The sequence below is a fragment of the Meles meles genome, chromosome 16, assembly GCF_922984935.1.
Source record: "Meles meles chromosome 16, mMelMel3.1 paternal haplotype, whole genome shotgun sequence".
In the NCBI taxonomy this organism is placed as follows: domain Eukaryota; kingdom Metazoa; phylum Chordata; class Mammalia; order Carnivora; family Mustelidae; genus Meles; species Meles meles.
Genome location: NC_060081.1, coordinates 71,583,387 through 71,599,360, shown reverse-complemented (window position 1 = coordinate 71,599,360; position 15,974 = coordinate 71,583,387). Strand labels below are relative to the sequence as shown.

At 44.8% G+C, this 15,974-nt stretch overlaps 1 protein-coding gene across 1 annotated transcript in view; it reads right to left on the bottom strand.

Annotated features, from left to right (window-relative positions):
- SLC9A8 (solute carrier family 9 member A8) overlaps nucleotides 1-12,091 on the bottom strand; it is a 70,948-nt gene extending 58,857 nt beyond the window's left edge. The window contains exons 1-3 of the mRNA XM_045980114.1: nucleotides 11,951-12,091; nucleotides 9,875-10,053; nucleotides 3,285-3,365 (exon numbers count right to left, since the gene is read on the bottom strand). Coding sequence (XP_045836070.1) covers nucleotides 3,285-3,365; nucleotides 9,875-10,053; nucleotides 11,951-11,976 — 286 coding nt within the window. The 5' untranslated portion in view covers nucleotides 11,977-12,091. The remainder of the gene's footprint in view (nucleotides 1-3,284; nucleotides 3,366-9,874; nucleotides 10,054-11,950) is intronic.
- Between the last annotated feature and the right edge of the window lie 3,883 nt (nucleotides 12,092-15,974).

The following is a 15,974-nucleotide window of genomic DNA, read 5'->3' as shown; positions in this document are numbered from 1 at the left end:
TGCTGATGTGCACCTGGATGGCTCAGTCATTAAGCATCTGCCTTCAACTCAGGTCATGATCCCAGGGTCCTGGGATCCCTGCATCGGGCTCCCTCCTCAGTGGAAGCCTGCTTCTCCCTTTCCTGCTCCCCCTGCTTGTGTTCCCTCTCTCAATGTCTGTCAAATAAATAAATAAAATCTTTAAAAATTTTTTTCATGTTGATACTTCCTTATAAAGAATGAGAAAAGTCTGAGATTCACCCGAAAATACAATAAAACAGAAGAGGAAAATGTGCTTTTAAAGGGCAGACAGTCCTCTTCTATACAGATAGTTTCTTAGGAACACTAAATCTTTAACATCAAAGACCAATCATGTCTCTAAATGACAGCAAACTGAAAAGCAACTCTGGGCCAGTAGAGGTAGGCTGGGAGAGCTTATCCCTGAAAGATGGAAAACCTCATTTTCTCTGGCAACTTCATCTAGATTCTTTGTTGGCACAAAACTTGGCAATTCTTGAAATGGTGGATATCTCAATATTTTGTTACACTTTGCTCCAGTACGAGGAAAAAAGTTTTCCTTCAATTGACATAGCTTTATAAAATACAGAACTATTTTGATAGCTTTGTCAGCATTTCTAAATTCTAACCAAATGTCCTCTAACATAATAAAAAATACTTCTGGACCCCAGCCCTCTCCCTGGAACTGCTCTTAGCGTTCCAATCACTTGAGTTAGCTAACGGAAGTTTTGAAAGCAAGACTTACTTTCCATCAACCCTCCCATGACTGAGCTGTACAGGCTAGTTATTTCTGCTGCATCAGTGAAGAAATGAACCTGGGGATGGGGAGACTTGGCCAATCCCCATCATCATTCCACTTCCCATCCAGGCTGGGGAGGCGATGAGGTCAGAGTTCATCCTACAATTTCTGGTGGGAACAGGCGGAAGAGGAGGCCACTTTTCCCCCTGTGATTGCTACTGTAAGGAGAGTAGGCCTGAAGCTGGAAAGGTTCAGGAGAGAGTCTGCCTCAGAGTGAAGCCAAAACAAAGGGAAGTACTGTTGAGAAATGAAGAAAAACAAAGTCCAGGAGATGTGATCCAGCTAAGCTGCAAGCTAGCGCCCCCTGTAGGTTTTTCGGTTCCTTGGGCCGGTGGGTGTGCAATTCCACCCTCCCCAATGTGTTTGCTTTGAATCAATTTGAACTGATTTTGTCCCTCAAGTGTAAAGAGTCCTGAATCAGTTAAGATGCTTAGAGCTGCAAGTAGAAGAACACCTGCCTAAAAACGGCTTCAACCACCGATGTTTGTTACTTCATATTAACAGGCCGCTCTAGAACTGTCAATTCAACAACACAACAATGCAGTCGAGAATCAGGCTTCCCAGCTGTCCCTCTTGGCAATCCTTAGCATTCTGGCTTTTGTCTCTGAGCCACAGTGTGACTTCAGGACATGCACCAGAGCTCCAGGCATCACATCCTCACAGGACGGCATCAAAGGTAGGGAAGATTTTTTTTTTTTTTTTAATCAGAGAGGACAGACTACACTCCACTCAGCCCTTCCCCGTGGTCTCAAGGGCCAGAACGGGATTTCATACTGCCTTCCTGTCTTCACTCATTCAACCAATCAATGGCAAAGGACAGTGGAATTATCGTGATGGCATAAAGACCAGTCTTGACCTGGAGGAGCTCATTTTCTTTGTGTGCGCGGCGGCAAGATTCCTGATCAAAATTACGGTGTTTTCAAGGAAGGAGGGGGAAATGGTTCTTGGGTAGGCAACCAGCAATGTCTGCTGTAATTCCTAAAAGAAGCACTGGTGTTCGCTGACCTGCAGTTACCCAAACATTCAAGGAGTGAACATGACATTCCAAACCAAATTAAGAGAACCATCCTTTCCATGTGCATAATACCTAAATCCACACCAACTACAGTTCTTATTCTAAGAAACTATGAAAACTGAGCCCAAAACTGTACATTCCTTGGAGTTCTGTTAGGTATTAGTCGTGCAGGTTATTTTCAGTATGCCACAGAGCAAGAAAGGGGTGTTAGTAAATGACCATCCCATGCTTAGAGCTTGAAGACTATCTCGTTAGCTAAGGTTGTTTGAATCTGCCAGGATGTGCTGCTCTAGAGACTGCTGAACAAAGAACAGGAACTCTGAGGAAAATTGTTTTCCAGCTCTTTACTGAAGACCAGTACTCTCCAGTGGTGTCTCTTCCTTAAGATACAGCATCACTGGGCGGTGTGAGGCTTACATGAGGCGGCAATGCAAAAGCCCACAGGCGGGAACCTGACACTTAGTAGCAGCGTGAGGCCCAGGGAAAACACAGGAGGGGCTGAACCAGGATACAGGAATGCAGAAGGCACAAGAGAAGGTGAATCAAAGTCTGAATGTTCACCTCCAAAGCTAACCTAAACCATCGCTGTCCTGTAAAAGTATTACTACACATGCTAAACAAGACCTACAAGGCAAAGAAAATTAACTTACAGAGCATCAGTGGTGATAAGGAGAAATTAAATACCATTAGTAGGCAAGTGGAAACTAGTAAAAGTAACTACAATATCATAAACTGATGAACGCCTTAGCTGATCTTAGTGAAAGCTTATATACTACGCCTTAAGCACCCCGCCCACATTTTAGTCTTGATTTTAATACTTACTGAAAAGTAAGGTCCCTGCATCTTCCTTCATTAACCATTTCAATTAACTTGCAGGTGAGCTCGCATCTGTTATTACACTGATTCATTCCCTTTACATAGAGGCTAATTTTTTCTCTTTTATTATTTATCACTGAAGTACAGTTGACATACAGAGGCTAATTATCTTAATAATTAACTGCAGCAGGAAACAAGAGAGAAATGTGAGCTAGAATGGAATGTTCCTGAAGACTTTAACTCTCGACTGACATGGAAGTGAGCCATTTTTCCTTCCTAAACCGTCAAGGGAGAGTCCCTTCTGGCTGTAAAATTCAGTGACCCTACGAATTGTCAATTAATCGTCTTAGTTGAGTTGGGTGTCTGCACAGCCTAGGAACAGAGGTCAGTGTGCCCCAAGGGTAGCTCCAGAAGCAGAAAGGCCTTCGAGTTACACAGAGGGGGCTTCTATGTGATCTTTAGGCGGTCAGCACCCCTCTCTGAGCCGCAGTGTCCTCACCTGTAAAATGGGATCATAACACCCTCTTAGCAGGTGGCAGTGAGTATTAAATGAAACCAGAAACGTACCACACCTCGTGTGGTTCCTGGCACTAGGAAGGCACTGGAAAAATGGTTTTTGTTACTGCTTTTATTATAGGATCGCAGATAAGCACTTACCTAAAGAAACAACCGCAACACTCTCCGGCAAGAAATGTAATCTGTATTGGATCAGTAGATGCACCAATATGATGCAGATGGCTGTGGGGAAAAAAGAAGACATTGTTAGAATGGCACAATTTTAAGTAATAAACATCAAGTTCAAAGCCGCGGTTACTTCTGGGGGTGTTGCCAGGAAAATGTATGTACAAGGAACAATGACACAATAAACTGCAGTTGTATTTTCAAGCTCTTATTTCTTAACCTGGAAACAGACAGTGTTTATAACACTGTCTCCGTATTTCTTTATATGCCTAGACTGGTGTGTTTGCTAGGGGTTACTGAGAGAACAACACACACCTAATGTTTTCCTAACTTGTTAAGCCTAGTTCCAGTATTTATTTGAATCTCTTGGATTCTGAGAAAAGTCTTCAACTGTTTTGACATAATTAACTGGAAAACTTGAAATGGTGAGAAGGAAGTCCGTGAAATCAATCACTTTTATGCAAATATAACTGCCACAGAAGATGCTGACGCAAAGTATTTTGCCACCACGTGATTGGTTCTCTTTGAATAGAGAAGGAAATGAGAGTATTATACAGAGAGTATTGTACAAAGAGGACAAAGTAAATACTTTAAGAACATCAGCGAACAAAAGATGGGGTGCCTGATCCTCAACTGGGTACCAGGGCTCCCAATGGTTAAGGGCTTCCATGAGCCAGCGCTATATTGAACACTTCCCAAACACTTGCTCACTTGGCCCCCAACACCCTTCTTAACTAGTTATTATTATCATAACCTCATGTCACTGGTAGGTGCTGCAGGGTTGAGCCTAATTCCAACGCTAGGCCCTTAACCACAGGCACCCACTACCTCCCTCCCAACTGCCTTCATTCCTCAGTCTCCAAAATAGGAATAATGTCTGACTTTTCTCACAGAGGTGGTGTCATGAAAGAAAAGAAAGGAAACAAGAGGAGGTGAAACTGTTTGAAAGAAAAAATTATTTCTGGACACCCCACAAAGCATACTTTCACATAAATAATTCCTAAATGTAATCTCATGGTCCCAATGCAAGTGTGCACGTCCCTTTCTTTCATTACACACCTAGGTGGTATACCATCTCATTAATCATAGTATTATCTTAAGAGCACTAAAAATAATTGTTGCCTTTTTTCGTAAAAGGAAACGTTTAAACAATCTGCAGGGCGGTTAAATGACCACAGTTAGAACCTGCGCATACAAACTAGATATCTTTAGGCCCACCAAAAAGTACCAGGTGGCCAGAAAAAGGAAATGGTTGTACATAGAGAAACTGTGTCCTCCTTTCGTTCTGTGCTTTAAACTATCAATCTGTGGTGTTACTTTATTATAAATATTTAACCTCGTTAGAAAAATCCTATATTAAATGCTAAGAGCAAGAAAAAAATGTTCTAATGCATAACCACAATAACACATGTCAATAAAGGCAGGCCTATTGTCTATAAAGGGAGGTACATAAGTACACCGAATACAGATCTAGGGAGTTCACTCAGCTTCTGGTCCTCTTCGGCACCAAGCTAGAGGAAAAAATTAATTTAGAAAGTTTATCCTAATAAATGAAACATCAGGGGCGCCTGGGTGGTTCAGTGGGTTGAAGCCTCGGCCTTCGGCTCAGGTCATGATCCCAGGGTTCTGGGATTGAGCCCCACATCAGGCTCTCTGTTTCGCAGAGAGCCTGCTTCTTCCTCTCTCTCTGCCTACTTGTGATCTCTGTCTGTCAAATAAATAAATAAAATCTTAAAAAAAAAAAATAAATGAAACATCAATTTGCACCTTTAAAAGCAAAGGGGAGGGTGCCTGGATGGCTCAGTCATACCCCTGACTCTCCGGATCATGAGATCCAGCTCTCTCCTTCTGCGCCTCCTCCCCTATCGCTCTTTTAAAAAAAAAAAAAAAAAAAAAAAAAAGAGCAAAGGGGGAAAAACTGTCTATCAACAGAAAGAGCTAAATATGAGGCTTATCAATGCCAGGGCCAGTCTCCAGCCACTTAAAAGAATGAGATCTGAAAAGAAGACCCACAGAATGGATGAGTATTTGTAAATCATTTATCTGATAAGGGTCTAGTAACCAGAATACATAAAGAACTCTTACACTTTAACAACAAAAAGACAAACAATATGATTTTAAAAATGGGCCAAGAACCAGAAAAGATATCTCTCCAAAGATACCAATGGCCAATAAGCACAGGAAAAGATGCTCAACATCACTGGTCATTAGAAAAATGCCAATCAGGGCCATGAGATACAACTTCACACCGAGATGGCCGTAATTAAAAAACACAACGCGATGGAAAATAACAAGTGTTGGCAAGGAAGTGGAGCCGCTGGGACACGGGGGCACTGCTGGAAGGGATGTAAACTGGTACGGCCTCTGTAGGAAGTTCGGGAGTTTCTGAGAGAGTTATACATAGAGTAAGCATTTAACCCAGCAGCTCCACTCCTGGGTATGTATCCAATAGAAACAGAAATATATGTCTACACGAAAACCTGTAAACAAATGTCGGCAGCAGCACGACTCACAACAGCCAAAACGCAGAAACAAGCCGAATGTCCATCAATCGATGAACAATCTCCATGAGATTATTATTCACCCGTAATAATGAACACACTACTAACACACGCTACAACACGCATGAACCCTGAAGATACAATGCTAAGTCAAAGAAGCCAGGCGTAGACGGTCACATATTGTATGATTCTATGTGCCTGAAATGGAGTAGGCACATTCCTAGGAATAGAAAGCAAAATAGTGTTTACTAGAGAGTAGGGGTAGGGGATGGGGAGTGACAGCTTTTAAAGGGTACTGGGTCTGCCTTTGGGGTGATGAGAACATTCTGGAACTAGATAATGGCAGTGGTTGCACAACACTCTGAGTGTACTAAATGCCACTGAACTGTACACTGCAAAATGGTTACAGTGGGATATATTTTATGTTTCTTTTAACACATGTATCTTCTTTAAAAGAAAAAAAGATAGATACAAAAAAGAGTGGTAATGTAAAAAGACCTCTAAGACATTCTGAGATGAAAAAGCAAATTATAGGAACCTATTTATATTAAAACAAACAAAATACCAACTAGATGTGCCTGTATGTGTGAATGTGCTTATGAACGTATACATGCATAGACACATCCATGCTTTCAGGAATATTCGGGAAAAAATTAGAAAGGACAAGAACTTCCGTGTGGTGTGGAGGACAGGTATACCACAAGTTAATCTGTTTCTAAATGTTCATGCCCGAAGTAATAACTATGGAAACTATATTAAAACATAGGCACATCAATTTTAATAACTCCATTAAATTTAAAGGCCCATAAAATGTGTCAAATGATGCTAATTGTTAACTCTAATGTAAGTCAGTAAAAATGACTCACCATTGTTTCTGCAGAGTCCAAGATCAGCAAGGGTTAAATCAACTGATTTCAAGCTTCTAAAGTCAAAAGTAACTGGTGTTTTGGCATCCCTCCTCAAAAAGGGGAATACACTATAATCCTTTGACAAGCTTGTAGGACATAAAAGTTATACTTTCATTTGACTTGACTAAAATGGTAAACAAAAGCAGCATCTGGGGCTCCTGGGTGGCTCAGTGGGTTAAGCCTCTGCCTTCAGCTCAGGTCATGATCTCAGGGTCCTGGGATCGAGCCCCACATCAGGCTCTTTGCTCTACAAGGAGCCTGCTTCCCCCCTCTCTCTGTTTGCTTCTCTGCCTACTTGTGATCTCTATCTCTGTCAAATAAATAAATAAAATCTTAAAAAAAAAAAAAAAAGCAGCATCTGAGGGGCTCAGTTAGTTAAATGTCTGACTTTGGCCCAGGTCATGATCGCATGGGTCCTGGGATCGAGCCCCGCGTTGGGCTTCTTGGTCAGTGGAGAGTCTGCTTGTCCCTCTTTCTCTGCCCCTCCCTGAGCTGTGCTCTCTCTCTCAAATAATAGACAGAGAAAACAACCGGGGGAGGGGCAGGCAGAGGGAGAGGGAGAAGCAGGCTCCCCGCTGAACTGGGAGCCCAACGTGAGGCTCCAGGACCCTGAGATCACGACCTGAGGCGAAGGCAGACACTTAACAACTGAGCCACCCAGGCACCCCAATAAAAAAAAAATCTTAGGGGCACCTGGGTGGCTCAGTGGGTTAAGCCTCTGCCTTCGGCTCAGGTCGTGGTCCCAGGGTCCTGGGATCAAGCCCCACATCGGGCTCTCTGCTCAGCGGGAAGCCTTCTTCCTCCTCTCTCTCTGCCTGCCTCTCCAACTACTTGAGATCTCTGTCTGTCAAATAAATAAAAAAAAAAATAAAAAAAAAATCTTAGAAAAAAATAAAATAGTAAACAAAAGTGGTTACATGTGTTCCAGGTTCTTCAGGAGTTCCTGAAGTCTAGAATAAACTAGGTACTAGTATTTCCCTCAATTCACTGTAGTTCATGTATTTAGTGAGTTAACACTATCAATTGCAATTCTTTTTGACTTTATCAGAAGCATATTGTTTGGACATCTAATATATAAGACATATAATATTCTGTTGATAATATACAAGAAAAGAGTAAAAATGCCTCCAAATTTCTTGAAAAAGAAAGCATTCCATTCTGCTCACGCATGCTGACGTACACATAAAAAGTGGAGATACCAATTCACAGCCTGCCCACAGTCTGATGAGGTGAAAACAAAACCCCCTGACACGAGAGTGACTCTAGAGTCTAGGCTCATGATCTGTTTGAAAAAGACGATCCCATTCAAATTTGTGCCCTAATAAATAACAGTTCAGACCCTTCCGGCCCCCACATGTGTTACCACTGCACAGGGTTTAGCCAGGACCAAAAAGCAGTCTAACAGCCTGTTTTGCGGTTTCTGGCACAAACTAACCTTCAGTGCTCCACACCCTGAAAATTACTCTGAAAGTCTGACTTAGCCTTATTATCTTCCCAGGAAACAAAGTAACTACAAAACGAAGGTTTTCTTCCAGGCCTGCCTGGTATGCCGCCGACTTTATCAAGCTGACAACTAAGTAAAGAGGCTAATAACACTGTCCTTCAGGATTACAGACTCAGGTACTAAAGACTTCTTGATCAAGAAGAGAACGGCTTTTCTTTAAATTTAACTAATACCGCAGAGAAAAAAGGAAAAACAAAAAAGGAGGCCTTGATTGTTGAAGTAATCCCCCAGAAGCAGAACTCAACTACATTCACAAGGTACACAATTACTCGAGCATATCGGGTCCATGCGGGACACTGCCCGCTTGTTGTTTGTATTTTTCAGTACTCGATTTAAAACGTTGTACGGCGGCTTTTTTTGTTTATGTTGTTTTGTTTTGAAGTAGGCTCCTTGACCAGCGTGGAGCCCAGCATGGGGCTCAAACTCACAACCAGGAGCTCAAGACCTGAGACCAAGGGTCGGATGTTCAAGCAACTGAGCCACCTAGGCCTCCCAATTTAAGTTTTTTTGAGAGATTAGGCTGAGCCCTGAGATTTTAAATCAAATGATTAGATTATTAAAATTATTTGACCATTAATAGAATCCAAATATAAATGTGAAAGAAGTTCTAGTTTTCTTCAAGGAAGTCCTCGATGACACCATCAGCGAAATGCTCTGCACCTTTCAATCAGGTTGTACTTCCCATTCCTCTGAAAAGACCTAATCTAATCAGAAATCTGGCTCAGTATCCTGGAAAGAAGAACAGAAAATGTAAATATGCCAACTCTACTCTTCCAATAAGAGTTTGGATTTGGGTCAAATTTGAAGCTTTATTTGTTCCTTTGTCAGCTAGCACAAAGTGGCTGTGAGTTTCAACTTTTTGGGGGGCAGTGGGGGGGTCTAAAACAGTTGTCTACAGTCTCAAGGGGGCATCTAAGTTACTGCCTTTTACCTAAACTTCTCGACTGATGTCTGGCAATCCAAATATTTATCTCTAGTCTCCCAAAAACCAGGCATGTCAGTTGCTTAATCTCTCTGGGCCTCAATTTTCTCACTCCTTACTGGAGAAAGTTGAACAAAACAAGACTTTTGAGTGGATCTGTTCAAAGAAAAAATGACATTAAGTAAACAATGACATGGGTGGTACGCAGATATGGCAGAAGTCCTAACCACAGTTAATGGGAGCCAGAGGGTAAGAGAAAGGGTGTTTGATCTTTTACTCGGCAACAAAACCTTTAATGAAGTAAAATTTACACAGAGCCTAATGGGAGACAAAATGCTGCTCTGGTCAGAAAGTCAGATGCTCCCCCATTTGACTTAGCCCACCTCCTGCTCCCACCACTAGCCGCGCACACACATGCATGAGCAGGGTTTGAAATCCACCAAATGAGAAGATGGTCAAGGTTCCTTCTAGGTCAAAAATCCCTTCTTTCTTCCAAATGACATCTAAGATATTCTATAAAGAGCTCTTCAAAATCATTAGGCTCGATGACCTTATGAAGACAAAGGAGTACCCTGTTGTGTTATGAATTGATCACTGTCCCTCAGTGTTTGATGTCGAACCAAATGGAAGAAAGAGCTGAAATCAAGTAAATGGTGGCTTAGACAGGGTTGACCTTAGAGACAGCACGCACAGACACTCAAGATGGCAGATGAGGGGGTCTCCACATTCACCTAGGACGAGGAGGCTGAAGAAGATGGTCATGCCGCTTGACTGTTCCTCCTGCTGAGCCTGCTCCCCTGTTTGCACAGGGAGAATGGGCTTGGCAGGGGTCGGGAGCACCAGTTTCGTGGTGACAACCAGGGTAGTGTGGAGGGTGACATTGAAACCTTCGTGAGTTGTGTTAGGGAACCTGTTGGACATAAAAAGCAGCAGGATTAGACAAAGGGAAAAGGGCCCTGAGTATCAACACACATGCACAAAGGAGAACCCGGCACAGAGGATGCTGGGATTCACGTCTTAACAGCCACCAGGCAGGTCTCAGACAGAAACTGATTCAGAAAATTCCTGTCTGCCACAGCAGGGGTACCCGTGGCTTCAGGTGCTCCGAACACAGCCACTTAGAGGACAGGAACAAGGGCGAATCAGGGCCAGTGTAGAAACAAAATGCTGCCTGCTCTTTGGCATTTAATGGGGGATTTAAATGGAGACGAACTGAAGTCTCATCACATTCCCAAGATCCGACGTTATTTACTTGGCGCCTTTATTTCTCCTGTTTACATTCTTTTCCTTGAATTATAGCAGCAAGCTGAAGAAGTCACCCAATTTATCCAACTGTTGATCTGGCTGGAACACCCCATCCCACTTTACAAAATCCTTCTCAGATTTCTAAAGGCTCAAATGTAACCTTCTCTGTAATACTGCACCCATCCTACTTGTGTTCTTCACAGCGCTCTCTCCTCACTTTGGGATGGGATTGTAAACTAGTGCAATATTCATATAATAATCACCGCAATTGTGATTATAATAGCTCATGTTTATTGAGTAAATGCTTCACATCAGGGACTACATAACACACAACCTCTCACTTAATAGGCATACCAGGCCTGAGGTGGGGACTATTCCTTTCCCTTTTTTACCCACGAATAACTGAAGCTCAGAGAGGCTGCATAACCTGTACTATGTCTCAGCTAACCAAGTTTGAGACCCAACTTGAAACCACTGGGCCATACCACCTCTTTTGCTCTGTGTGGCTGAGGCCCAGGTTTGGTGTCCACAATAGCGCATTTCCTGAATAAATCAGCAGATGAAATGAAATGACCACCCAGCCAGCCAAGAGATCATCTGAAAAGATGTCAGGGGAGGGAGTCAGATTTCAACCACGGGGGTTCCTTCTTAATTTTTACAAACCCGTTCACATAGACAGTGCATCTGTAACATGCAATGGGTTGTGCCGGGCAGATATGGGGAGGGACTAAAGAGTGGGGTCCTTCCCGGTAAGTACCGGGAGGACACAGGACCGCCACCTTGCCCTGCATCTCTATCTCATCCTGTACAGTTAGCCCCTTAGCTCTTCCTACTCCAGCCATCCTGCCTTTCTTTCTGTCCCTCGAAGGGACTAAGGTCTTTCTTGCTTCTAGCCTTTTGCATTTGCTAGTTCCCTCTCCTATCCCTCCTTCTCGTCATTACAGTTTCGGTGGGCAGTGCACTTCTTCCCAGGGGGACTCTCCCATCCTGACACTTCCTTTTTCTTTTAGCACTCTGAAATCGTCTTGCTTGCTTATGGTCTTTCCCCACTAGAATGGAAATTACCCGAGGGCGGCTCCTGGTCGGCCTCCTTCACTACTATGTGCCCAGGGCCTGAACTAGAGTAAATGGCCAACAGTTAACAAATGAATGAGATTCGGTGGAGGAGACAGATGCGAAAAACCACCGTTACCGCGGAAGAGGCCACTGGCTAAGTAGTGGGTGGGGGACTTCCTGGAGGAGGCGGCGGAGCTCTCCCTGATTATCAGAAGACCGAAAACTGGGAAAGTGGAATTTGGGTTTCGGTTTCCGCCAGACGGCTTTTGAGGCCTGCCCTGGGCTGCCGATTCCCTGCACGAGGATCCGACCTCAAGGAGGCTGCAGGGCCGGGTTGGGCCCAGGCCCGTCCCTCCCGCCCTCCTCGCTGGCACAGGCATGGTCAGTCCTGGCCAACCGGCACAAGGAGCTCCGCCTTTCAGGGCCAGAGGGCGGCCTGAGGCACTCGCTGTCACCCGCTGGGGCCCAGCCCTGCCGCCTCCGCCGCCCGGGAAAAGCCCACTCACTCCTCTTCCGCCATCTTCTCCCCCATCCTGCGGAGCCTCCAAGACCACCGAGTTCGGAGCCGGAGGCTAGCAGGGACTGCTTTTGCTTCCGGCTTCCGCTGGAGGAGCGGGCGGACGGACAAGCGGGGGGCGGGGCCTCAGCCGTGAGAGGGCGGCCCTTCTGTCCCCTCGTCTCTGTGGCCTGAAGGTGGGAGGACCCGGCCAGGGCACTTTTAGGACATCGGATGGGTTTGGGCCTTGTGACCTCCTGGCCCCATGAAGTTTCGGTTTTTCTTCATTCTGGGGCGGGGAAGCTTTGAGAGCAACTCCTGTGAGGTCACTGTGACTCACTTTGAGAGCAGGCGCTCTCCACCCAGACACCAAAAGTTGGGACAGAAGCTTCTGTCCAAGGCTGTGCAGAGGGACCCCCCAGGGGACACTTCCCCAGTCTGAGCCCCAGTTTTCCTCGCTGTAAAGAGGACTAGCCACTTGGCCTTGCAGAACTGTGCAGTATTCTATTTGTAAACATTTACTGAATTCTGACTATATGCCTATCATTAAAATAGAGGAGGATGAGCGGTGCCTGGGAGGCTCGTCGGTTAAGCCTCAGACTTGATTTGTGCTCAGGTCATAATCTCAGGATCCCGGGGTCGAGGCCCCGGCTCTCCTCTGAGTTTAAATGGGCATCTCCTTCACTCCCTCTGTTTCTCTCTCTCTCCCTCTGCCCTTCCCACTGCTCACACTCTCTCTAAAATAAATCTTTAAAGGATAATAAAATAAGATAGGGGATGATAACCTAGGCCTGGATCATTTGTTAATTTCATAAAGAAATCAACAAATACCGGTTAGATACCTCTATGTGCCTAGCTGTGGTCTCTGGGGTTGGGGTTACAGGAAGGAACAAGGCTTATGGGGTAAGAGAGACCCCATCAGGAGGACTTACCCTGGTGTAAGGCTTTTGGGTTTGATACCACCTCTGCCTTTGCCACCTCCTTCCTGGTCCAAGCCATCATACCCCCTAACAGCTGTCATAGGTCTCACTGGCTCTGGGGCTGTTCCCTGTGGTCTTTCACACAGAGGACCCCAGTGAGCCTTGAAAAAAATTTCTTTAAGTTTTTTATCACTTGAGTCATCTCTACACCCAACATGGGGCTTGAACTCAAAACCCGGAGATCAAGAGTCTTATGCTCTTCTGACTGAGCCGGCCACACACCCAGCACAGTGATCCTTTAAAACTCCAGTCATTCCCTTGCTTAAAACCTCCACTGATGGGGCACCTGGATGGCTCAGTGGTTAAGCAGTTTAAGTGTCTGCCTTCAGCTCAGTTCATGATCCCAGGGTCCTAGGAATCAAGCCCTGCTTGGCTGAGGGGCTCCTGACTCAGCAGGGAGTCGGCTTCTCCTGCCCCTCCCGTCTTCTCCCCTCATGATCTCTGAAATAAATAAAACCTTTAACACTAATAATAACAATAAAAAAATAAAACCTCCACTGGCTTCCAATCTCAATCAAAGGAAAAAAAGACTTGGTGGATCCACAGGACTCAGCGACCTGCCCCTTTACTCCTCTGAGGTCAGTCCACTCCTCCCCTCCTGCACATTTTTCACTGTGGTCACAGTGGCTTCCCCTGTGTGCCTAAAACACATTAGGAACACTTCCACCACTGTATTTACTGCTAGGGCCTTTGTCTAGAACATTCTGCTTTTGAATTGCCCCTTGGAGCTCAACTTTTCCCACTTTCGGGCTTTTCATTTAACCTTTACCTTGTTCATAAAAACTTCGCCAACCACCCTGTTTAAAATCTACAACCTGGGGCGCCTGACTGACTCAATTGGTTAAGTGTCTGCCTTGGACTCAGCTCATGATCCTGGGGTCCTCAGATCGAGTCCCGCTTCAGGCCCCCTGCTCAGCAGGGAGTGTGCTTCTCCCTCTCCCCCCTGCCCTTCTCCTAGCTCATCCTCTCTCTCTCAAATGAATAAATAAAAATCTTTATTTTTTTTAAATATTTATTCGACAGAGAGAGATCACAAGTAGGCAGAGAGGCAGGCAGAGAGAGAGGGGAAAGAGAGAGGGGGAAGCTCCCTGCTGAGGAGAGAGCCCAAGGCAGGGCTGGATCCGAGGACCTTGAGATCATGACCTGAGCCGAGGGCAGAGGCTTAACCTGCTGAGCCACCCAGGCACCCTAAATAAAAATCATTAAATTAAAAAAAAAACAATAATAAAATCCAAAGCCTTCCCTGAGTTATTTTTCTCTATAATACCTACCACCTGATCTGTTTTACTTCCACATTTGCTTACTGTCCTCCCTCCAGGAGGATGTAAACTTCCTGAATGCAGAGGTTTTTGTCTGTTTGGTTCTGTTTTATCTCCAGTGCCTAGAGCAGCACCTAGCACATAGTTGTAGGTACCCAATAATAAATGATCATTGAATAAATAAAGGAGTGAGTTAATTCTAGACGTGTTAGAAAATGCAAGGGTTTTAAGAAGAGTGCTCTGACCTGATTTAAAAAAAAATTTTTTTTTAATTTATTTATTTGACAGACAGAGATCACAAGTAAGCAGAGAGGCAGGCAGAGAGAGAGAGGAGGAAGTAGGCGACCCACCAAGCAGAGAGCCTGATGCAGGACTCGATCCCAGGACCCTGGGATCATGACCTGAGCCTAAGGCAGAGGCTTCAACCTACCTAGCCACCCAGGCGCCCCGACCTGATTTTTTAATCAGGACCCCTTCACTTGCTTACAGGGAGTTGGGCGGTTGGCAGCCCCGTGACCAGCTAGGAGGCTTTGTACTAATCTGGGTGAGAGTTGCTGGCAGTTTGGGTTAAAGTGATATCATGGAGATGGCAGGAATGATTGAAGGCAGGATTTGCTGAGGGACTGTGGTGTGTCAAGGAAGGAGAGGAGTCAAGGATGATTTCAAGGTTTGGGCTCTGAAGAACTGGGTGGAGAAGAGTTTTGTCTGGCTCATACCCAGAATCCTGTGCAACTCTAGAATCTCTTGGGGCTGTTGTCAAAGCTGACAGAGAATGTGCTTAGGATCAGCCAACATTTACTGAGTTCTTCCTGTGGTGTGGTGCTGAGCTTTTGTTTCCTTAGTCTTTACTACTACTACTACTTCTCCTCCTCCTCCTCCTCCTTCTTCTTCTTCTTGGGCAGATACTATCTTATTTATAAACCCAAGCACAGAGAAGTTAAGCTACTTGCCTGTAATCATACACTGGGAAATGCTGAGTCTGGAATGCAGGCACAGAGTTTTGTTTTTACCAAGTACCCCCTCTTGCTCTCCAAGGCCTCAATTTCTCTGACTCTTAAAATGGGGCCAACGGCCTGCTTCTCTCCTTTATCACAGAGCCTGTCAGAAATGAACTGGCTTGGGCGCCTGGGTGGCTCAGTGGGTTAAGCCTCTGCCTTCAGCTCAGGTCATGATCTCAGGGTCCTGGGATCGAGCCCCACATCAGGGTCCCTGGGGCACCACTTCACCTTCAGAACCTCAGCGTCCCATCATAGTTTTTGACAGAGCCCCTCTTTGGAAGGCTGATACAAGATTAGAGTGAAGCTTTTACCTTAGTTCTCTGTTCTTTCTGCCCTCCTACCCCCAACCTTCCTCTTTCTTGCCATGTTGTTCTCAACTTAAACGTTACCTCCTCAGGGAGGACCTCCCTGACCACTCAGCTTAAAGCAAGGGCTAGCAAACTTTTTCTGTAAAGAGCCAGACGGTAGATATTTAGAGTTTTGTGGGCATTCCGATCTCTGTTGCAACAACTCAACTCTGCCGTTGCAGTGGGAAAGCAACCATAGATGATTTAAATAAGAGTAGCTTTGTTCCAATAAAACTTTATGGATATTGAGATTTGAGTTTCTTGTCCTTTTCATAACACTAGTTTTCAACCATTTGAAAACATGGAAACTACTCCTAGTTCACAAGCCATTCGATAGCAGGTGGCAGGCTGGATTTGCCCCCCACTTGGGTGCTGCTGACCCAGGTATGAAGTCTTAAACATAAGTGTTTCTTTCTTGTTTTTTTTTTTTAAGATTGTATTTATTTATTT